Raw genomic sequence first — 24,946 nt, forward strand, 5'->3', positions numbered from 1 at the left:
ATTAAACACTTTAGTATTTGTTTTTGAGTTTTATTCTAATAAATTATTTAATATCAAATAGCATCATCATACCCTTACATAAAATAAGAAAAATTATAAAATTAACAAATAATTTCAACAATATAAAAAATTTAAACTACATACTTGTAGCATTCAAGTTAAAAAATTAATTAAATAAAAAGAAAAAACAAAAATGGAATGATAAGGTTGTCGTTAACCATAATAAGAATTACAAATAAAAATATTAAATAAAATCATTTCAATTGTATTTTATAACTAAAAAAATAATGAAATAAAACAATACTACTAAAGTTCTAAAGTTAAAATGTTCCTCATAAAGTGTAAGTTCAATATTGACTTTTTTTGCATTGTAGACTTTTTAATTTGATTAATTTACACAATTTTTACACACATACATAAATTAGACTTTTGTTTATAAGTAATAATAGATTAAATAGTAGTATGATTTAAAGTTTATGGCTCCATGCATAAACTTCTGGTATAGATGATGAATATGATAAATCGTACATTTGCGATTTAATAAAGTCACGTTTGTTTTCGGGTTCAGGACGTACAGTTGCCAAACCTGTTAAATTAAGATTGAAGAATTTTTTAGATAGTGAATACATATTGCAATTTTTAGCTGTTATAGTTACCATTTTTGTAGGCGTATTCCATAATATACGCAGCAATTTCAATGGAACATTCTGTAATTTTGCTTAGAGGTGGATATAGACTGCCTTTGGCCAAATCTTCTGGTTCGCATAGGTCTGCCAAGCGTTCAGCTGACATTAGGAACACTTCTTCCGGTATGGTCAACATACCGGCACAGAGAACACCCAAAGCAACACCAGGGAATATATATGAATTATTACCCTGACCGGGATAGAATGTTTTGCCGTTGTACTCCACGGGATCAAAAGGTGAACCAGAGGCAAAAATACATTTGCCTTTGGTATAGGTGTAAGCCTGTTCGGCTGTACATTCGGCTTTGCTGGTGGGATTAGATAAGGCAAATATTATGGGCATATCATTGAAGTCGGCCATCATTTCAAGTATCTCCTTGGTGAAAGCACCGCCAATGGCAGCTGCACCAATGAGTACCGAAGGTCTTAGTTTCTCAACAGCCTCAGCCAGAGTATCGATTGGTTCATAGTCTTGAGCAAAGTGTAGCTTGTGCTCGGTAATACCACCGGCTGGACGATCTTTAACAATCAAGCCCTTACTATCAACCATCCAAATGCATTCTTTAGCTTCGGCTTCCGAAAGGCCTTCTTTCATTAAAGCCATTAAACATAAGTTGGCAATACCCAAAGCCGCCTCACCAGCACCGAGGAATAAAATTTTGTTCTCTTTCAATTGAGTGTTCTTGATTTTCAGTGAAGCCAACAGACCTCCCACAGCTACAGAGGCAGTACCCTGAATGTCATCATTGAAAGTGCAATAATCGTGGCGATATTTTTTTAACAAGCGGAAAGCATTAGCATTAGCAAAATCTTCGAATTGTATTAAACAATTTTGTCCGAAACGACGAACGGCCGAGGTCATAAATTCCTCAATGAATTCATCATATTCTGGGCCGGTGACACGCCTTTGTCTCAAACCAATATATAAAGGATCATTCAAAATACTTTCGGTGTTTGTGCCAACATCCAAAGTGATGGGTAGACATTGGTGGGGTTTGATGCCAGCCAAAGCGGTATAAAGTGATAGTTTACCCACAGGAATACCCATACCATTGGCACCCAAATCACCTAAACCCAAAATACGCTCACCATCGGTAACAACAATAGCGCGAACATCTGTTTCGGGCCAGTTCTGGAATAACCATAAAACAATAATTATTATTTTTTATAAACAAATTTTCATTTAATTTAAACTCACCTTTAAAACATCATAAACATGTCCTTTATCGTTAATTGTTATATACATGCCCTTGGGATATTGAAAGATTAAACTGAATTTTTGACAGGCTAAGCCTACTGTGGGCGTATAGACTAATGGCATCATTTTAGCAACATCTGACGATAGGACTTTATAGAATAAACGTTCATTGCGTTCGGCCAAGTTATTCAAATACATGTACTTGTCCAGATCATTCTCCAAACGGTCGAGCAATAGCAAACTGTGTTGAACTTGTTCATCTTCGGTTTTAACTCTGGCTGGCAGAAGGCCTTGTATGCCTAAGATTTGACGTTCTTCAAGGGAAAATGCAAGACCCTGTAAAAAATATTTTAAATGTAATAGATATGTTATTAATTATAGTTAGGTTGTGAACAATTTATTAGACAGTATTTAAATGGCCTCTAATTTTTTTTTATCGTCTAATGTTATTTTCTAACTAAATTTTATTTATTATCTATATATGTTATAGATATTAATGTATATCATTAATCGTATCTATAAATCACAGCATTAAGATACTTTCACAATAATTTATAAACAAAAATAAAATAACATTGCTCTTGATAGATCATTTGAAGGTCATGATAATTATTCATTAGTGTTGTAGGCTTGGAGAATTGCAATTTTTAAAAGTATTAAATAATTTTTCGGGGTTTAATTATTGAATAGTCTACATATCCGAGAACTAGTATATTTATTGCTTTTTTGACAGGTATATCGACTAAGCTCGACTATTAAATTGGATTTGACTAGTCTATAGATTAGTCTATCAACTAGTCTATGGACCAGCCTATGGAATGGCCTATGGGCTATGCTATGATCTATTCTACAGACTACTAGACCATTTTGAATGTAGAACTAGACAATATATTGGATTTTAATATACCTTCTCCTAAAAACTGGAAAAAACTGTTTTCGTTACCTTATAAAAACGGAAAGAGACCTTTATATATATAATCAGTTATGACGTCTGAAAGTCCAATCTGTCGACTTTAAAATAAAGATTTTACCTCTGTTATAACTTCATCAGTCTTCGAAATATCTTAACTTAAACTTAAAGATGACAAATTTAATCAATAAAGACGTCATCGCGCTATTACAACGAGTTCAGGAGACAATATCTCAAAACTATGATGTGATTTGAGCACAGATTCGGATTCAGAAAAGTATACTTTGATCTACGAGTTAAAAATTTGTTGACCGGTGTTTGGCTGTGTTTGTTTTATTATTTTTAATATGACCTGTTTTGAAAATATCTAATACAATTTATTGCAAATTGATTTGTTTACGGTCATTATCAATAAATTTGGCAAAAACGTGGCAACAATAACATTTCATTAGAAATATATAAAATAATCTTTTTTATAAAACAAAACAACATATGAATATGATCACGTATACCTAATGGGGGATTTTAATAATTAAATTTTTTTATAGAAAAAAATTGCAAAAACGAAATTTTACAATTTATTTGTATTCAACAAAATTATTACAAATTTTGTTTATCATGCAAATTTATTTAATTTTTCGTGTAAAATTTGCACGATTTTTGTACATATGTATAAATAATATTTGTAATTAAATTTGTATCTAAATAATAAATATATTTAAGTACATTTACTATGATCATCAGCTATGAATTAACATACGATTAACATATAATCATTATGTACTTAGAAATTTTGATTTTGGGTACAATTCCATATGGAATGTTTAGTAATATTTTGTTTTTAATTAAATCATACGATCAGTTGTTTAGTAAGTGTTTGTATTTGTTTTTATTATGTTTGTAAAAACATACTTTAATTATTATCAAAAAAATACTTTTGTTTTGATAAGTTTTAAATTGGCCCTGACATTGGTATGCTAAAGTTTTTTTTTAGTTACTCAGGCATAAGCCCGTTTATCGCATGATTTATTGACCAAAATAAAAAGTTTTTTCAGTTTATTTTCAATATCACTATTACTAGGCAAATAGTTAAAAACAAAAAACAAAACTACTTTTTTTGGGTAAACAATGATCATTCCTTCTCTTTATCTCTCTCTCTTCCATAATTAGTGTTGTGTAAAAATGGTGTTAAAAGGAAAGTATTAAAAGTTTCTGCTAATTGATGATTAAAAAGTAAAATTTTGTTTTTGAAATCAACAAAAAAGAGGAAATACCAAAATGACCATGACATTTACTCATAGATCTTTAAGATCATTAAATATTTCAACAATAACATTAATGCAATATTAAATATTGTATGATCAGTGATCACACATAGCTGGCGGTCATATATAAAGATTTCATAATAAATACAACAGCATTAACATGGTCATAATGATGCTAAAAACTCTTTTATATACAAAATTGTTAGTTTTAAATGTTAAATAACTACCGTTAACTCAAAAAAGTAATATTCAATGGGCATTAGCGTCTTTTGGTAACTTTGATTGCTAAATAAACATTTAATAAATTTAGTTTATACAAAAAATTAAGATAGCTGTTTTTGCTCCTAAACACGTCCCATGTATCTAATATGATTACACCTATAACTATTTGTTTATATAGCGGCTTGTCTTCATATTTATTTAACCGAATTTTGTTTAACTTTTAACTAAATAAATAAAAATATTTGCTTAAAACTTGTATTTTAAGTACTAAGAGGCTCTTTATTTCTTTATTAGCATTTTATTTTAATCTCTTCAAATATAGTATATTTTGTCATTAGTTCGGGGGGAAGTACCGCTATTATGTTATTCAAATGACACACATATTTATGTATGTATGTACGTCACTTTTCATATACTCTTAAAATTGTCTATGTACTCACAATGATTTTTATTTTTTAGTGTTTTCTTTTGTGAGTCAAATGTGTATTTTAGTTTCTTTTTAAAAAATTCATCAAACATGACGAAATTTACACATTTGTTAGATAAAATAAAAACAAAAGTCATGATATTTTTTTGTTATTATGATGAAAAGTAGGTATTTGTTTGCGGAATGACTTTGACATTTATTATTTAGCAAACACTCAACGAATTTTTGTTGTAAATTTTTTGCATTATGAATAAATATTATTAAAAGAACTTGCCACCTTCGGAACTAGTTCTAGGTAAGCTTTAGACCGTCTTCATAGCAGTTATGGAACTAGTACTTTTTTTCAGAAATTTTTGTTAAGATTGAAGGCCAATATTGTGGAATATGCAGTTAATGAATTGCACAGGCTAATAAAATATGGTAAAACTGATGCCAAATACGAAAAATTATAATCTGGATTAAAAAATGTTGGTATGTGTTAACATTGTCTCAATTACAAAGACCGGCAATTTTTAAACCCAGATACCAGTGTATAGATTTCTCCATGACATCGGGTTTTCGAGATATCGAGTCATAAAGTTTGAAAATCCTTAATTTGAAACTTTTCAACAGCACGAAGGCATTTTTGTTTCCAGAACCTGTTCTGTCATCTGAGGTCCAATCATTCTTCAAGAAATCTTAGGTTTAGATTTATCGAAGAAGAAATTAGATATAACGGGGGTTAAAAGCGTTTATTATATCAACACAGTTGACTTTCAGATGACATATGAATTATTTATAAACAAAGATGTCTTCACGTCTCAAATATTGACACAAATTCCGATTTATTTTCAAATTTTTGGATATCTCAAAAACCTTATGTGAGAAGAGGCCATATACGAGTTTAGCGCAGATTAATCTTTGATTAATTTTAATTGAATTAAAAACATTGTGAAATAGTTAATTTTTCGAAAAATTATTGATATTTTGAAATCATTCTCCACCACTATTTTTTGTTAAATAATTTTTTTTACAAAAATAGTATTTCTAAGTAAAAATGTTCGAATTTGTATGCCAAAAACATTGTTTTTCGAAAGTTTTTTCTTTCGAATCGATAGCCGGTGTAATCCGGCCTTTATTTCAAAATCTATTTGATACATACGTTTCTGTTAAAAAGTATATTAACCTAAACTCTTACGTTAAATATTTTCACAGTGTATTAACAATTGTTATACACATTTATGTACATATATCGATTTTCTCTAACAAAACGTGCCTGTGGTTTTCTATATAGTATTTTAAAAAATGTATTTGAATGTTTGTATATAGTATTTGCTTACATCGATTAAGTAATGATGAGTTTTTGTTTTACTGTTCTCTCAAGTAATAATTAAGATACTATATACAAACAAACGAACATACTCGCACATTCAAGTTCTACATGATGATGACCTTGAATAAATGACCGAGTGTGGAAAAATACAGGAATTAAATTATGGATATGCGATACAGAGCTACCAGAAGTTATAATAAATTGATGTTAATAAAAACAAATTCTTTAAATTTCCACAAATAAATTTCAGAACCGATACTTCAGATAGTTTAAATTTTGAATGCTTAACAACACCAGTTATTTTGGAAATTTCCACAGAATATTGTTTTCTAAATTATCGGCAACACTCATTGTTTAACAAATGGAGTTTATTATTATTATTATAATATAAATAGCTCACTTAGGTTTAAAATCATTTCAAGTGTTTATTATTGTTGGGTGATTTTGATATGACGATAAAGAATTTTATAAATGACATGATTGTTATCATATTTTGAAAATTTGCTTTTAATAATTTAAAATTTTAAGTGTGTTTGTAGATAAAATAGATTAGCTTTGCGATATTTTTGATAAGACCCATTAATCTATATAATTTTGAATAATATATTTTTTTAAAGATTAAAATTTTCCCATGAAATCAAAACTTTCAAAATTATCAAACATACATTTTTATTATTTGAAATTTGGATTATGTCTGCTATTCTAAATTTCTAATAGAAATTTTCGATCTACATCTTAAATGCTTAATAAGGATTAAGGCTGGGTTACTGTAGCATATACAACATTTCTTTTCGATTAATCTTCTTCAAAATTTGGAATATGGCGAACTCAGCGCCCGCTAAGTAGACTTTTTCTTGATACCACTTCATCCAGTAATGCGAACAATAAAATTTTTCTATTATCGAATTTAAATTTAAAATTTTTCAACATATTAAAGTCTTCCAGATATCCTTCTTGGGGAATCTGATGTAGGAATACCTCATAAATCAGACGTTTTAGTGCATTCAAGTTTTATAAAATATTTTAAATTCAGAATCGAAATTGTTAGGAAAAAAATACGTTTTAAATGTTTTAGCCGTAATAAACTCAATATTATGTTAACAGTATTCGGGATCTCGTTCCGTATTACCGCATATAAAATCAAGTAAAATTGATTGTAAATTTTCTGAGATGGCTGGTATTAGATATCTAATAAAATCGAGTACATTTTAGCTTAATTTCGTTATTAAATTCTGTTTTTGATAGGAAAGCCTATTCGATCACGTATGCAGTAAAACGGGATCTGATTTAAAGTTGACTGAATTTTGATAAAATGTGTTGATAATACAAAAATCAAATTCCCGGATATTTCTTTATTCAATACATTAATACAAATCCTCCATGGAATAGCACAAAAATTATGTGTTGTATGTAACAATCTATTAATTGGGCTTTAGTTGGTCTACATTCTTTCACTTTTCTGTAGTTACTAAGTAACAGACATCAAAATTTTAAATTAAACATTTTTAAATTCAAATTTCTATAGAAGGTATTTAAAGAACTGGTTGACCTAAAGTTAAAAGGAAAAATTTCCGACCTATGACAAGTTTTATTATAATAAATTACTGTTGCAACACAAAATTATGTGTTGTGGAAATTTTAAAGTTCGAAAATTTTGAACCCAAACTTTGTAATACAACATTTTGAATTTTAAATAAAATCCGTCTGCTCATTTACACAAAGTTCACTCAAGCCATAAAAAACATTTAATTAATTGTAAATAACATTTAAATATGTTACTTTTTTGTTACTTTTCCGTCATTAAAACATTTTAACCCTCAATAGAAGCGTCATAAATTATTCATCAAAAGCTTTAATAAAAAATTTACCCTTAAGACTTTGAAAGCTTTTTTCCACACTATTATGCACCCAAAAGCTTTTGCAAAAAAAAACAGCCCAAAGTGGAAAAAAAAATCGTAATAATTACCTTGTTATATTTCTTTTTCTGCAAACGTTCCAGACCGGAAACACTGCCAGGTACATCATTATCACCACCACAGCCCCATAGACCTAAACGATCTCGGGCAGCATTATTCAAGGAACCATTATTTGTGCAAGACATGGTGAAATTTGCGCTTTGTTGTAGATTTATTTGAGGAGTTTTTAAGAATGAATAACGTAAATTTTGATTGAAGGCGTTTATAGCATTAACATTTCGTGTTAAATCCTTAAGATCCGCTGGAGTTAGAAGCGGTAAATTGGAAGTAGTTTTCTCGTTTTCCTTTTCAGTGAATTCTTTTCCCGACAATGATTCAGCTGCTGCTGTTGTAGTAAAATTTAAAACACTATTGTTAACGGTGTCTAGCGACTGGTTTGGTTGTTGCTCGGCGGCGATACGACTAGTACTGATTTTACAAAGCTTAGCAACACCGTTCGACAACTCATATTCAATAGTGGTGGTTGTGGTAGTTGTTGTTGCTAATGGTGTAGTCGTATGATTTCCATTCGCTTGGCTATTGCGCATAGTAGACATAATAGTGGTGGTGTTCGCATTTCTATTCATACAATGACAAGTTTTTGGCGATGGTGAGGAAACCCCAGATTGTGTATTGGTTGTGACGTCACTATAGCCACAACTACAATGACAACCACTACTGGCACAACCAGCAGCTGTTGTTTCTCTTAGCTGTTGATCAGCTGTTTGGAGTGTGCCATTTCCATTGATTTTATTACTACAGTGCTGATGGTGATGGTGCTGTTGTTGCTCGTTTATTGGTATTGTTGTTTTATAAAAGTGTTGCTCGTTTGGTGTTGTTTGGCCATGAGAGGGGCTATATGAGTTTGCTGCCGTTGGATATACGGGTGAACTGAAATTTAGAAAACAAAAACAACAAAATATTCAATTAAATTATAGCAATTTATATGAATAGTATATTAAATTTTTTATTAAAAAGATTTTATTTATAAATTTAGCAGTTTATTTTTTGAAAGTAATTTAAATTAATTCAATTACTTTTAAAATGACACACGCGTGTTCATAAATAAAATAATTTTGTTTTTGTATTCCTGATATTATTGAAATTACTTAATATTTATTAAGAATATGTTTGTTGCAAAAAATCTATACTTTTACCTAGCCAGTTCTAAATAAATGACCGTATTTTTAATGGTGGGAATTTACAAAATGATGTCATATTTTTAAAAGGTTTTGAAATTATTATAAAATCTTTCTTGGCCAGTGTTATTGTGTGTGAATATGGATAACGAAGGGTGTAATAAAGTGGCAATTAAAAGACTTTTGTTCATTATCTAAAACTAACTGATAAAAAATTTTAGCCTAATCGGATAACAGAGCTCTGGCACTGAAATCGTTTACATATATCGCAATATAAGGACATGGGTATACTTTTTAATGGATTGAATTGTACTGAATCCAAATTTAATGAATCACACCACGTTTTCTTAACAAAAAGTTTGAAGAAACTCCGTTTTCGCCATATTCGAGACGTTATAACTGCGTGAACTAAGTATTATTATTATATAAAATTTTTTTGTCGTCTGAAAATCCTACCTTTTCAAAAAAGGGTATAACCTGCGCAATTTTGTTCTTTCTTTATTGAAACTGTTTAATCCAAAAAGCTTGGGTTCTGCTATATTTATGGCATTTCTTTAAGAATGCTAAAAATAGCTCCCATACAAGTTTAAATGGTCATAAGTTTGTTAATTATATAGTAATCATGATAACATTTTGCTCAATTTAGTTGTATACAATCAAAAATTATATTGTAATGTATCGGACATCAGACCAAAATTTACCCTATATAAGGTCCTTTCTAAAAAATCACTTTCCAAAGACAAGGGCCAATTCAGAAAATTACTTTATGGTTTACAACAGGCTTAAAAATAAAAGTATAGGGATGAAATTCGACAGAAAATAGTTTTATATTAACCGAAATTTTCGGAACGTAATTGACCCCATATAACAATTCTTGAAGAAAATCATTCAAAAATTATAAAATTAAAATAAAATTCGACAAAAAACCTCCTTAAAGTATAACACTTTATGTACTTGTTAATTATTTACTGTGAATTACTGCTTATTGGAGATCAGAACAATAGCGGGTATGGTATTAAGCGTTTCTGCTGATGTTTATAACGCAGAAAAATATTGATACACCCCCCTTAAAGTATACTGATCGATTTAGATTTACTTTCTGAGTCAATTAAGACAAGGTAAGGCCAAGGTACAGGCCGCAATTTTCAAGATATTTTGATGAAATTTGCGGCCCTAGGACAAAGCCTATTTAAAATAGTGAAATCTCTTAATTATTTCATATAGTCGGCCATGACCGACTATACTTTCCTTCTTGTTTTCTATTCAGTCCTATAAACACCTCCAATTGCGTGATGAAACGCACATTTACCTTAATTTTAGAATATCATCTTTGACCTTCAATAGTTCGGATAGCGGACACCTGACTTGTAGTTCTTCAGAAGACTGTTTATGTGTCTAAAGTACATATGTGGCTCATTTACTGCAATACTGGCAAAATCAAAATTCATGTTTTCTTTTTTTAAGTACTACAAAATATGGACCGTTCTAAAATCTTTCATATTGATAATTTATTTTCAAAAATTTTAATAAATTTCGTTCCGAAAGATATTTGTAAACGTAAACGTAAAAACTAGAATTCATATTTTTCACGCTTTTTTACGCGCCGCATTTTTTTTAATTATACCAGTTTTGTCGTAAATGAACGATGAACGATTCCTCCCATACTAAAAATTGATCTTTGATATTTTTTTTGGTTTGTAGGTTTGTCAAGTCATTGGCACATTCCCAAATTCGCAAATTTTGAAAGGTATTGATGATTCGCTTTTTTAATTATTATTGTTTTTATGATTATGCAGTTTTCATAATATTTTGTTTGGAAATTAATACACTGAGAAAATAATAAACTTAATCAGAATAATCAGGGTTATAGCCATATAGTAGCATATAGGCGAAAGGGATTGTCAAAGACCTAAGTCCTATGTCAAAAACCTAACTGCTGAGAATGTATTAGTAGAAGCAGGAAAATAAACACGGTTGTTCAAAATGTACTAAATAATAAATGTATTTTTGATACTAGTGAATGAAAATATTAGTTAATTAATTTTTTAAGAAGATATTTCATCTTAAAACAAATTATAAACACGTCTTTTTGTTATCTTTTTCTGCACTGATGGAAAAAGAAAAAAAATATGTGAAATACTTTTTTCATTTTCAATACGAAAATTTACAACTTTTCTTTTTTCAGTTTTAATTAAAATGAAATGTCAAAGAATAAAAAACTTTTTTTTCGTTTGTAAAATATAAATTATTTTCGGGGTTTTAAATACATTAAAAGTGTGGCAAAAAATAAAAAATATTAAGTTTAAGTGAGAAGAAAAACTATTAAGTGCTAATATCCTCTCAATTTCGGGAAGAAAATTTGAAGTTTTGTGAGTGCGTTTAGTTCTCTCAAGTGTGTTTTATTCTCTCAGAACTCGTCTGTGTGAAGAGAATAACAAATTTTGTTTGACAACCCCTTCAGTTTCGCCTATATCCCTACTATATGGTTATAGCCAAAGTAAATTAATAAAGTAGCGACACGAGTTGTTGTACAACAAACGTCTACAAAAACCACAGGTAATTTGTTTTTGTTCGAAATACTCACTTGTCAAAATTTGTTTACAAAAATGAACCAGTAATTAATGGAAAATATGGCATTATGGTTGTACTTTCCAAAAATATGTTGTTATTTATATTAAAAGTCACAGAGTTTTCTTTATTTTTTAAAAATTAGAACATTTTTAACAATATTATACACTTAAAATACACTTTTTCACATTAAATACAACAAATTACTCAGAAATTTGTACAAAAGCAAGCGTTAAAATGAAAACAAATATGGCAACATAAACATTTTTGACAAGTAAGTCCACAAATACCAAGTTAAAAAAAATAGTCAGCTGTTCAAATGAGTCTACTTTATAAATTTACTTTGGTTATAGCTATTTAGAGCTAAATATCTCGAACATAGTACTAATATCAAATATATTAATGCAATATACGGTCCTAAAAAATATCTATGTGGGTATATAAACTATTAAGGTGTTTAAAATTTTTATGAATTTATTAAAAGTCCTATCAGTTTTGTAAATTATATATAATTATTTCATTTGTTTGTGTAGACGTCATATACATATGTATTTTGGATCCATTTAGCTATATCCGTCTGTTTTTATTTTTATTGAGATCAAATTTCTGAAGAGCAAATCTTTGGAATTAAATTTTTGAATAATTCTATCAGAAATGCTTTCGGGAAGTTTGATATTTAAAATCAGCAAAATTGGCCCATAAATAACGCAGTTATGAAAAAATCCAAAAACAAAGATTTTTTTAGAATTTTGAATATATTTCGGAGGCAATGCAGATATACGGAGGTAATGTGTATATTAAAAAAGAGATATTTGAAAGATCTTTAATTAGGCATACATTTGTACATTATGTATAGCAAATAAACTATTTATTCGAGATATTATATCCTATAATATGTGCAAGAATATGAGGTTTCGGGGCCTTTACTAATTACTCAACTATTTGAACAGGGTTTGGGATTTTTTATTGTAAAAATATAAAAATAAAATTTAAATTTAAAAAAAATTTCTTCTCATTTGTTATTTAAGGTATTTTCAGACTACAATACTGAGTATTAACACACTTCAAATTAAAAATATTATGAAAATAATTCGCATTTTCAAAACATCAATCCGAAAAATACATTTTATGTTTACACTATAATATTTGTAATATTTTTTATCCAATTTTCAATTATTTATGCACTTTTCGTTCTTATTTTTAATGTATTTTACACTTTTTGTTTGTTTTTTATTGTATTTATAAAATACATACCGAATACGTTTGAAAATAAAAAGTTTTTGAATTGTTTTAAAAAATTTATGAATACCGACCGTATGCCAAAAAAATCAGTAATATTTTTGAAAATCAAATTACAAATTATATTTAGACTAGTAAATTGTATTATGATACAAACATTTTTGACAAGTATTAATACTCAGTATTGTAGTCTAAAAATACCTTTATACAATTTTTTATAATTTTTCATCATCTCATTATAAAATTTAAATGTATTTTTCTTGGTTCTACGGATTCGACTATTACAAATTTTGAACGTAAGATTTTTTTTCAGTGTTTGTTTTTGTTATTAAATTTTATGAGTACAAAAATCATTTTCAAAACATTAGACAACGCGCTGTAGAACTGATAACGACTACAAAATAACAAATGATAATTAGGTACATAATTTATTTTTAAGTCGGCTGATGTTATAAAGAGGAAATATTTCTTCAATCATTATCAATAAAAATATACAAAAATACAAACATACATACTTATGAAAAAAGTGTTAAAACAATAACAAATCTGCAAAAATTGTAAAAGCAACAGCTGATTTTATTTTTTGGGAGCTAAACATTTTAGTAAAGAAATTGTGAAATTTTAAAACTTACCGATTTCCATAACGCAAAAATCTTGTTGACATTAATAGTGTTGGTAAAACTTTAATCTGCATATTTTTGTTTTATTTCTTATTTTGTTTTAAAAGAAATGTTTTATAATTTCAAATTAATAGTAAAATAAAAGAAATATAAATTGAAACACAATGAACTTTGAAATAAACAAAAAATGTGTATATTAAATTATTTAAAAAGGTGTCTGTTGTGGGAAAGAAATAAATCAATAAGCACTAAAGAAATGTTTAAAGTAAAATATTTAGAAAATTCCACTGTCCTGCTTTTTGAACGTTTGTAAAACAACTGATTTGTAAAGACTATTGAGGAAAATTAAAGAAAATCTTTGTTATTAGAAAGTATATTTCATTATCAGTTTGTTTACATGTCTCTTATATATTACATATATATTTGATTTGCAAAAAAAATCGAATTTTAAAAAATAGAACAACAAAACAGAGACGACAATAATATATATGTATGTATATATACAGTACGTTTGTAGTATAAATAATGCACTTATGCCAACCAGAATTAAACACTGTTGAATTAACATTTGTTGGTGACGTTATTTTGTCTGAGTTGCCATTTCCAAGAAATTTTAGTCGGTATAGGATTCTAAGAAATCGGGAAACGGATAGAAAGATTGTCGACGGTCATTTTTTGGGTTATTAAAAAAGTGACAATTTTTTATTAAGGCACATTAATGTTATTTTACACACGTGTAGATAAGAATGTCTTAGTGCTTAACGTGAACAACTGTCTTGACAGCCTTATTTCACGGTGGACTTGAGAACGGTCTATCACACGCCTCCGAGTGACTTCGATGAAGAACACCCAGATGATAATTTTTGTACATGGTTTTGCCGGCCCTTGTACAAGCACTTTACTGGAGTAATCGAGCTATATAATCTCTTTTCAAGTGATCACGTTGCCAAATGACAAGTAGCAACAATACTACCCCAATAGGCGAAGAAGTTCCGGTCAAATCAGAAAACAGGAGTAACGAAACTCCAACAAACGCACACTATAAATCCATAATCACGATGTAACAACGAGATGGACCATCAGGTATATGCATTACTGGAGTAATCGAGCTATATAATCTCTTTTCAAGTGATCACGTTGCGAAATGACAAGTAGCAACAATACTACCTCGATAGGCGAAGAAGTGCCCGTCAAATCAGAAAACAGGAGTAACGAAACTCCAACAAACGCACACTATAATTCCATAATCACGATGTAATAACGAGATGAGACCATAAAGTATATGCGTCAGCCGTACAACCACACCACAAGGCTCTGTTGTTTCGGTAACAGCACTCTCTGTATGTCGAGATAATGGGACAAAGGATGTAAGAATTTCCAAAGTCAAACGAACCCAATAATTGACCCGACAAATTGAGTGGAGGGCCTTAACCATTAGTCGCGTAGACAAGGGAGTCTTACCAGATCTTTCACCAACTTACATCAATTCCATTCTCAGACCATAAAGAATGATCTACGTAATGATAGACAACTACCGAGTGTCAACCCGAAAATTCCCCAACCTATACTGGTGCTCTACTACGCAAATACTGAGAGATACTCAACAGTTTCAGGAATCCAGCATAAGTTCCTCTGTCACATCACCCAGTGACATCTTTTGAGATGGCAACACCACCTGTAAGATAATCCAGACATATATGACATTTGTATATATCAGTCTTTAAAGCAAACTTCTCTCCCTGCGAATTTGGGTATTAAACTACAGTCACTACGTGGATCCCGAAGGAACTTCAACTAACTGACTAGCCAGGATAAAGTCCTGTGAGAAACTGGCCACCCGTAGTACCAGATTATTTAGCGCTCTTGTTCGATCTCATGTCAAATCGTTCCAAAGAAAGGCCGAGGACACGTTTGTCCATTACCAGTTTATAGTCCCGGCAGACTGGAGGCATTGGTAGCTCGTCTATAACCCGGGATTGCATCAAGATGAGATATACCATGAAGCAAACATGCAATTGTGTTGGTTGTCTAGAGTGTTGGAAACACATGTAGACAGTCTTATTAAGATGACATAACAGATTTCATAAATAAATGTATCTTCGCGCTTTTATAGCGTCTCAAATAATGCCAAAACCGGCATTTCCCAAACTGCCACGATATCTGGAAAACCTGATAAATTCTGATTCAGATTCATCGCTACTCAATCCTTTAAAAAAGTATACTTTGGTCATAAAGCAGTGATAATGAAAACTTTCTACCGAATTTGATAAGGATCGATCGATAACTGAAAATATGAAGAAAATATATTAAGATCACTCGATGTTTTAGTCAACTAATTATGATATTCTGGTGGTGGGTATTGAAATTTATTACGATAAAGTCCTTATATATTTACGAATATTAATAATTTCTATTATTTTCCATAACTTTTCGGGGATCTCATACAATGTTGTTAGATGTCCGAAAATTGACATTTGGAAAACTTCGGTTGTTTTCTAAAAATATAACATTTATCGATAATTTATCGATATTCCCCACGAAAATTTTTTGTAAAATTCCAAATTTGTATTTAAAATTATCAAAAACAACTGTTTTCTTTAAAAGTTTTCGTTGTTAGTAATTAATTACCAATTTGTCATTTTTCTTAATTAACAATTCTATTTAATTACTTTTTTCTAATTGCCAAAAGTTTGATCATTGTCAAAATTCAATGATAATTTTCCAATTGTGTTATTTAATTCGCACATTTAGTTTTTAATGCAATTTTATCATGATTGATGATCGAAAGTTCAAGTGTAGGTTTAGATTTCATAATTCGGTTGAACTAAAAATTATAATTATTATTTAATATTATAATGTGTTTGGAATATAACGGTGAATCATTCAATTAGAAAGAGATCTAATAGGAAATAATTATTGCAAAATATATTGTCTTTTTTTTGCGCAAATATAAAAATTGCATGTTAAATGTACATGAAATTATTGATTATCTTTAGGTTTAATTATTGTCAGTGATTCTAAATCTTTAAATTTAATACTTTAAATGAAATAAAACTCAATTGTCTTGGGAAAAATATTTGGGTGATGTTGACCTTATATGGCAGTTATGTTAATCAAACCTTACAGTATAATTTCTCGGTGAAATAAACTAGCATGTGCAATATTTTAACACAATTTTTATATTATTAAAATATTTTTAACTGATTTCCAGAGCTACTTGTATGGGGGCTAGGTATCATCGTAGACCTGTATATCATCTTTTCAATACCAAATTAACCTTAACAATTGAGAATATTTCAGCCTTCCGATCGGACACTATCATGATTTCAACAGACGGACGGACATGCCAAGAATGTTTTAGAATCTAAAACTTCTGAGGGTCTGTGATCAATATTTCTATATGCTACAAATGGAATGACAAAATCATCATCTCTTTTGATGGTCGACTAACCAATTTTAAATTGTAGCGAAATATATAAATCAGGAGTTCTGAAATACATATACATTTCGATTCGTTCGATCAGGGAATCCAGAAATTTACCTATTTGAGAACTACTGCTGTTAAAGTTAAACAAATACGATTCGTTAAATGGTCATTAAAGTCAAAATTAACAAAAGAAACTGACTTCAAAGTCAAACATATTTAAAAGTAAAAAGTTATAATGTGAATTTATGAAAAAGAGCATTTGGCTAATTTAAAACATTTAATATTTTTTTTCAATGGTTGAGTGGTTTTATGTGCATTTTATTAAAAACTTAATTGTTATTAATTTGGTTGTACTTTTTATTCGAATACAAACAAAAGACCATGTTTTAAGGTTTTGTAAAGATTTCAGTAATAAACACATGCCGGTTAACTTATTTTTTAAAACTATATAAAATCTAGTATGTACATTGTCTATTGACCTCGAATTTGTATGGACTCGATTAACATTTGATTACAGCTTGTTTTTATGTTGGTCGAATTTGAAACATTTTTTTTGAAGGTACTGCATGCACACCTCGCATTCATTATTGGCATTCATCCTTAATTATCGAGCGAGAAACAAGTGTTCAAGTTGTTGGTGGTTGTCGAGTTATTGTTGAACATTCTTAACATAAGATTTGTTTCCATTTCTATTAAATTAATTTTAATTATACACCTGTTTGTTAAATACACGAAATAGTATTTAGGTCTATAGCACTTTATTGTGTAAATATTTCAACCATAAAAATTCAATTAATGCGTGTATAGTTTTTTTCTCAGTTATTTTATTTAAAAAATGCGTGCTCTAATTGCGTGTCAGTTAAATACATAGTTAAACTGTGTATTTTGTAGATACCAGACAGTTAGACGGTTTTCAATTAGATCATTTTATTATTGTTGCTTTTCTGTAGTCGATTATTATTAGTTGTTACAATTTTGAAATGCAACTTATAATCAAATATTGAATGCTGTATGTCAGTCACTTGAAGGCTTTCAAGTTTTTTTCTTTATTGTTTTTTGCTGAAACTTGTATGTTTATTCATTCTATGTATTTTGTTATTGTTTTCTGTATTTCTACAAAAAAAAAAAAAAATCGCAACAATTACAAATGAAGTCATTAAATTAAAATGTAGAACTTTCAAAAAATGTTTATTCATTTAAATTAAGGTTTTCGTAATTACAGTAATTTTACAATCCTAATAAGTATGTTTATATTCTGGATTCTTATAGATAGTGGAGTCGATTTAGCTACACATGTCCGTAGCAGAAGACCCCAGATATCTTCGGAATCCAAATCTTCAATAATTCTATAATAAGTACTATATATGCTAATGTGAAATTTCCTATTTAATATTAGCCAAATCGGTCCATAACAAGTAGGAAAGTATATACGATACCCTACACCATGAGTATATATTAAAAATTATTTACTTTTCATAAAGAAACTTTTATGTTGAATTTTACCTTAATTCTGATGTATTTAAGCAATGAAAAACAAAATTTCAAAAAGAGGCTTTATATGGAAGATCCGGTCAAAAATGGGCCGATTCTCAAAAAATTGGGAGAAGGGATGTATTTTTATATAAATGTTAGTTATGCTGATTTTCTTTGGCTATAGTAATGGTTATTAGTCAATTTTTAGAGGGGGTTCGTCTGGGGGCTAGGGTCAAACGACGGCCAATCTTTACAAAAATCGGCATAGTCATTAATGAATATATAAAACTTAGTTCTGCCTTCTGGAGAGGTAGAGGTATATTTGACGTAGTTATGAGTTAAAAACCCTAAATCGTAAGGTCAGGTTGTACGAGGGCTAGGTGAAATAATGGATCGATTTCAACCATTTTCAATAGGCATCGTCTTTGTGTTAAAAAACACGTATAGTCCAAATTTTATCAACATATCTGGCCTGTAGCTTGCGCAAAAGGTTTACATTGGCAGCCAGCCAGACGCAATGTTAACTAGTGGCACCACTGCTCTGAAGGGGAAAATGGTTTTTATAAACATTTTGGCAATAAACTTATCTTTTTGGATTTTAACAGCAAATAATTGGAATATATATTCAATTATCGTTCCAATAAGATATAAAACACAAAAAATCGGTCAAAAATTGTAAAAGTTATTACAAATTTCTCCGATCATTTAGTGTCACAAAACACTTAAATGTGAAATATTTAAAAAAAAAAATAAAAAAAATTAAAAATAAATTTGGGAAATATTCTAATAAAACCATGTCATTACGTTAAATATATTCTTATTACGTATTAAATATGAGTTTCAGTATAGTCACAAAATTCGATACAAAGAAGTTGTATAAGAATAAACATCTCTTCACCAAATTTGATTAGGATCAGTTCATAATTGACCCTATCCCCATACAAGGTCCCTTTCCGAAAATGACGTTATAACTGCCTAAAAAACAGGTGATGAAATTCAAAACTAACTAACTAACTATAGGAACCAAAATCTCACTACCAAATTTTGTGAGGACCGGTCCATAATTGACCCACCCTCATATAAGGTCACCTTCAGAATCCAGCACACATTAAAGGTACTATTCCGAAAATCACTCTGATGGCTATATGAATTTCAAATAATAATTTTACTGCACATAATTTGGATATATAAGATTCGGCATAGGCAAATAGAAAAACTTAATTGTTATTTTATAAAACTTTTATAAAACAAACTGTCCATACAAAATTTGTTTCATAAACCATTTATAAAATAAAGATTTGTATATGAATAAGTCCTTTTAGGTGAATTATTGGACTTGATTCATTCGATGTATGTATACACATGGAGTGTTTAAAAAAAAAACTTTTTATATAAAAATCAATTTCTCATGACAAGTTGAATTACTCAATTTTATCCCCGAAATGCTATTGCGAATTAAACCGCAAATAAAGATATATTAAAATATTTCACTTAAATTAAACATGTATTATTATACTTACCCACTGTCGTCGAAATGACGTACGGCATTTTTATTTGAACAAATAGAACTTGTATTTCCCATGTTTAAAATTGAATTCTTTAATTAACAGTTGTGGAAAATTTTTGATCTAATTTTAACACAAAATAATCAATAAACTAACTTTTAACAAATTTATTTTAAAATAAACAATTACTTTAGTATTTTTAATGGACAAGAGTAGTATTCACTAAAAAAATGCAAGTAGAAAGGTGTTAATATTTAATAAGGTAATTTAACACGAATATCAAGCTCTCACGTTTTAATTGACAGAAAAACAACACGTTACGAGCGCACGCAGTCACCCACTATTTGATGGATAGGAAAGTACAAAAAAATTGGTCAAAATAATATTTAATATTTTTGCCTTTAGCAACACTTAAATGCTTTTCTTAAGCATTCATATTTATTTTATTCACCATTCAAAAAAAAAAAAAAAAAAAAAACAATGTGCAACACTTTGTTTTTTGTTGCGTTTTCAGTTTTATTCGATTTTTGGCGCGTTTTGTATTTAAACGTGATTACGCGCAAGTGCGCTAACAATTTTTTAGACTTGAAAACAATTCGACGTTTCAAACTCGATTGAGTGGAATTGTGAATACTTTTTACGGTCAAAGCTGAAACAACACATGTTAACGTGAATCAAAAAAATAACAAATGAAATTGTAAAACATGCTACAAAAAATGCTACATACAACACAAATTTAGAGTCATACTGAACTCAACATAGTGACTCGCACGCCCCTTCACTTGATTTAATATAAACTCATATTGTTAAATTTTTTATGTGTATAGTTATTTTAATTTAATACCTATTGTACACTCAGAAATAAATGCATTTCGATTATAAATTTTATTCAAAAACTATTTCGAAATATTTAAACAATCGACTGACCTTCAAAACTGTCGAATAACTAACTAACTAACTAACTAACTAACTACTAACTAACTAACTAACTAACTAACTAACTAACTAACTAACTAACTAACTAACTAACTAACTAACTAACTAACTAACTAACTAACTAACTAACTAACTAACTAACTAACTAACTAACTAACTAACTAACTAACTAACTAACTAACTAACTAACTAACTAACTAACTACTAACTAACTAACTAACTAACTAACTAACTAACTAACTAACTAACTAACTAACTAACTAACTAACTAACTAACTAACTAACTAACTAACTAACTAACTAACTAACTAACTAACTAACTAACTAACTAACTAACTAACTAACTAACTAACTAACTAACTACTAACTAACTAACTAACTAACTAACTAACTAACTAACTAACTAACTAACTAACTAACTAACTAACTAACTAACTAACTAACTAACTAACTAACTAACTAACTAACTAACTAACTAACTACTAACTAACTAACTAACTAACTAACTAACTAACTAACTAACTAACTAACTAACTAACTACTAACTAACTAACTAACTAACTAACTACTAACTAACTAACTAACTAACTAACTAACTAACTAACTAACTAACTAACTACTAACTAACTAACTAACTAACTAACTAACTAACTAACTACTAACTAACTACTAACTAACTAACTACTAACTAACTAACTAACTAACTAACTAACTAACTAACTACTACTAACTAACTAACTAACTACTAACTAACTAACTAACTAACTAACTAACTAACTAACTAACTAACTAACTAACTAACTAACTAACTAACTAACTAACTAACTAACTACTAACTAACTAACTAACTAACTAACTAACTAACTAACTAACTAACTAACTAACTAACTAACTAACTAACTAACTAACTAACTAACTAACTAACTAACTAACTAACTAACTAACTAACTAACTAACTAACTAACTAACTAACTAACTACTAACTAACTAACTACTAACTAACTAACTAACTAACTAACTAACTAACTAACTAACTAACTACTAACTAACTAACTAACTAACTAACTAACTAACTACTAACTAACTAACTAACTAACTAACTAACTAACTAACTAACTACTAACTAACTAACTAACTAACTAACTAACTAACTAACTAACTAACTAACTACTAACTAACTAACTAACTAACTAACTAACTAACTAACTAACTAACTAACTAACTAACTAACTAACTAACTAACTAACTACTAACTAACTACTAACTAACTAACTACTAACTAACTAACTAACTAACTAACTAACTAACTAACTAACTAACTACTAACTAACTAACTAACTAACTAACTAACTAACTAACTAACTAACTAACTAACTAACTAACTAACTAACTAACTAACTAACTAACTAACTAACTAACTAACTAACTACTACTACTAACTAACTAACTAACTAACTAACTACTAACTAACTAACTAACTAACTAACTAACTAACTAACTAACTAACTAACTAACTAACTAACTAACTAACTAACTAACTAACTAACTAACTAACTAACTAACTAACTAACTACTAACTAACTAACTAACTAACTAACTAACTAACTAACTAACTACTAACTAACTAACTAACTAACTAACTAACTAACTAACTAACTAACTAACTAACTAACGAACTACTAACTAACTAACTAACTAACTAACTAACTAACTAACTAACTACTAACTAACTAACTAACTAACTAACTAACTACTAACTAACTAACTAACTAACTACTAACTAACTAACTACTAACTAACTACTAACTAACTAACTAACTAACTAAACTAACTAACTAACTAACTACTAACTAACTAACTAACTAACTAACTAACTACTAACTAACTAACTAACTAACTAACTAACTAACTAACTAACTAACTAACTAACTAACTAACTAACTAACTAACTAACTAACTAACTAACTAACTAACTAACTAACTAACTAACTAACTAACTAACTAACTAACTAACTAACTAACTAACTAACTAACTAACTAACTAACTAACTAACTAACTAACTAACTAACTAACTAACTAACTAACTAACTAACTAACTAACTAACTAACTAACTAACTAACTAACTAACTAACTAACTAACTAACTAACTAACTAACTACTAACTAACTAACTAACTAACTAACTAACTAACTAACTAACTAACTAACTAACTAACTAACTAACTAACTAACTAACTAACTAACTAACTAACTACTACTAACTAACTAACTACTAACTAACTAACTAACTAACTAACTAACTAACTAACTAACTAACTAACTAACTACTAACTAACTAACTAACTAACTAACTAACTAAACTAACTAACTACTAACTAACTACTAACTAACTAACGAACTACTAACTAACTAACTAACTAACTAACTAACTAATCTAACTAACTACTAACTAACTAGAACTACTAACTAACTAACTAACGAACTAACAACTAACTAACGAACTAAACATAACTAACGAACTAACTAACTAACTAACTAACTAACCTAACTACTAACTAACCAACTAACTAACTAACTAACTAACTAACTAACTAACTAACTAACTAACTAACTAACTAACTAACTAACTAACTAACTAACTAACTAACTAACTAACTAACTAACTAACGAACTAAACTAACTAACTAACTAACTAACTAACTAACAACTAACTAACTAACTGAACTAACTAACTGAACTAACTAACTAACTAACTAACTAACTAACTAACTAACTAACTAACTAACTAACTAACTTAACTAACTAACTAACTAACTTAATGAGGGAGCTTAAATTTTCAATGGTATTACATATCTATCTATCACTTTATGGAAAAATTATCTGAATTTTCTTCTGGGTGTATGTACTTGGTTTTTTTTCTCACTTACTGTCTTTAATGTTCAGGTAAATGTTGCTTTTCGATTGTAGTCTGTGGTTGTTTTCATCATTAATTTATTTTTATCATTGTAAACATCATGGAAACATTTTAATTTCAAGTTTTTAACATCGAGTTTTGGCTACTGGTCATTGCCATTTATGTGTGGTTTGGGTGGTTTGTAATTACTAATAGTAACTCCCCTCCCACTTGAGTTAATACGCGGTTTTCATTCAATTTTCTTGAAAGAACTCAATGGATATTGATTTGTCTCTTTTAAATCAAGCAGTAACTAGATAGTTATTTTGAAAATGTTCTTAGAATTTGGGTATTGATATTTGATCAATTCCAAGGCAAGATTTGCAAATTTTGAATTTTTGTTTGTTGTAGTAAATGCAGATTGAATAGGTGTATCATTTTATGCATTTAAGAACAGTGTCAAGTTCAATGATTTTTTTTATACCCTACACCACTATAGTGGGGAGGGTATTATGCGTTTGTGCTGATGTTTGTAACACCCAAAAATATTGGTCCTACACCCACCTTAAAGTATACCAATCGGCTCAGAATCGCTTCCTGAGTCGATTGAGCTATGTCCGTCTGTCCGTCCGTCCGTCTGTCTGTGTGTCCATGTAAACCTTGTGCGCACTCTACAGGTCGCAATTTTTGAGATAATTTGATGAAATTTGGAATATACACTTCTCTTGGTCCAAGGACAAACGCTATTGAAAATGGTTGAAATCGGTCCATTATTTCACCTAGCCCCCCTACAACCGGACCCCCCGAATAGGGCTTTTGACCTCATAATTATGTTAAATGATCTACTATCTCTACAAAAATTGGAAAAATTTAGTTTTATATATATCTTAATAATGCTAGTGATTTTCGTAAAGATCGGGCATTATTTGACCCTAGCCCCCATACAAAGTCCCCCTCAGAAAATTACTTGAATGTCCCCAATTCACTTATAAACACTAGTATCACGATGAAATTTGGCACAAATGAGTTTTATATAAATATAATTCCCAACAATAAATTTTATAGGGATCGGACCAAGTTTTACCCTAGCCCCCATATAAGCGGACCTTCCGATTTGGGCCTTTTAGCTCATAACTTTGTCAAATATACTACTATCTCTCCAAAAATCGG

The 24,946-nt window shown here is 29.1% G+C and overlaps 1 protein-coding gene across 1 annotated transcript; it reads right to left on the reverse strand.

The window, feature by feature from the left end:
• Positions 1-14: 14 nt before the first annotated feature.
• Positions 15-13,878, reverse strand: LOC119606658 (NADP-dependent malic enzyme-like). The gene is made up of 5 exons (XM_037960214.1): positions 13,554-13,878; positions 7,987-8,866; positions 1,885-2,220; positions 657-1,818; positions 15-586 (listed from the first exon to the last, which is right to left on the reverse strand). The coding sequence occupies exons 1-5, from the start codon at positions 13,613-13,615 to the stop codon at positions 468-470; spliced, it is 2,559 nt and encodes an 852-aa protein (XP_037816142.1). The 5' UTR covers positions 13,616-13,878; the 3' UTR covers positions 15-467.
• Between the last annotated feature and the right edge of the window lie 11,068 nt (positions 13,879-24,946).

The sequence above is a fragment of the Lucilia sericata genome, unplaced genomic scaffold (genome assembly GCF_015586225.1).
Source record: "Lucilia sericata isolate MDLA Ls3-8-SP2 unplaced genomic scaffold, ASM1558622v1 Contig000609F_arrow, whole genome shotgun sequence".
NCBI lineage: Eukaryota > Metazoa > Arthropoda > Insecta > Diptera > Calliphoridae > Lucilia > Lucilia sericata.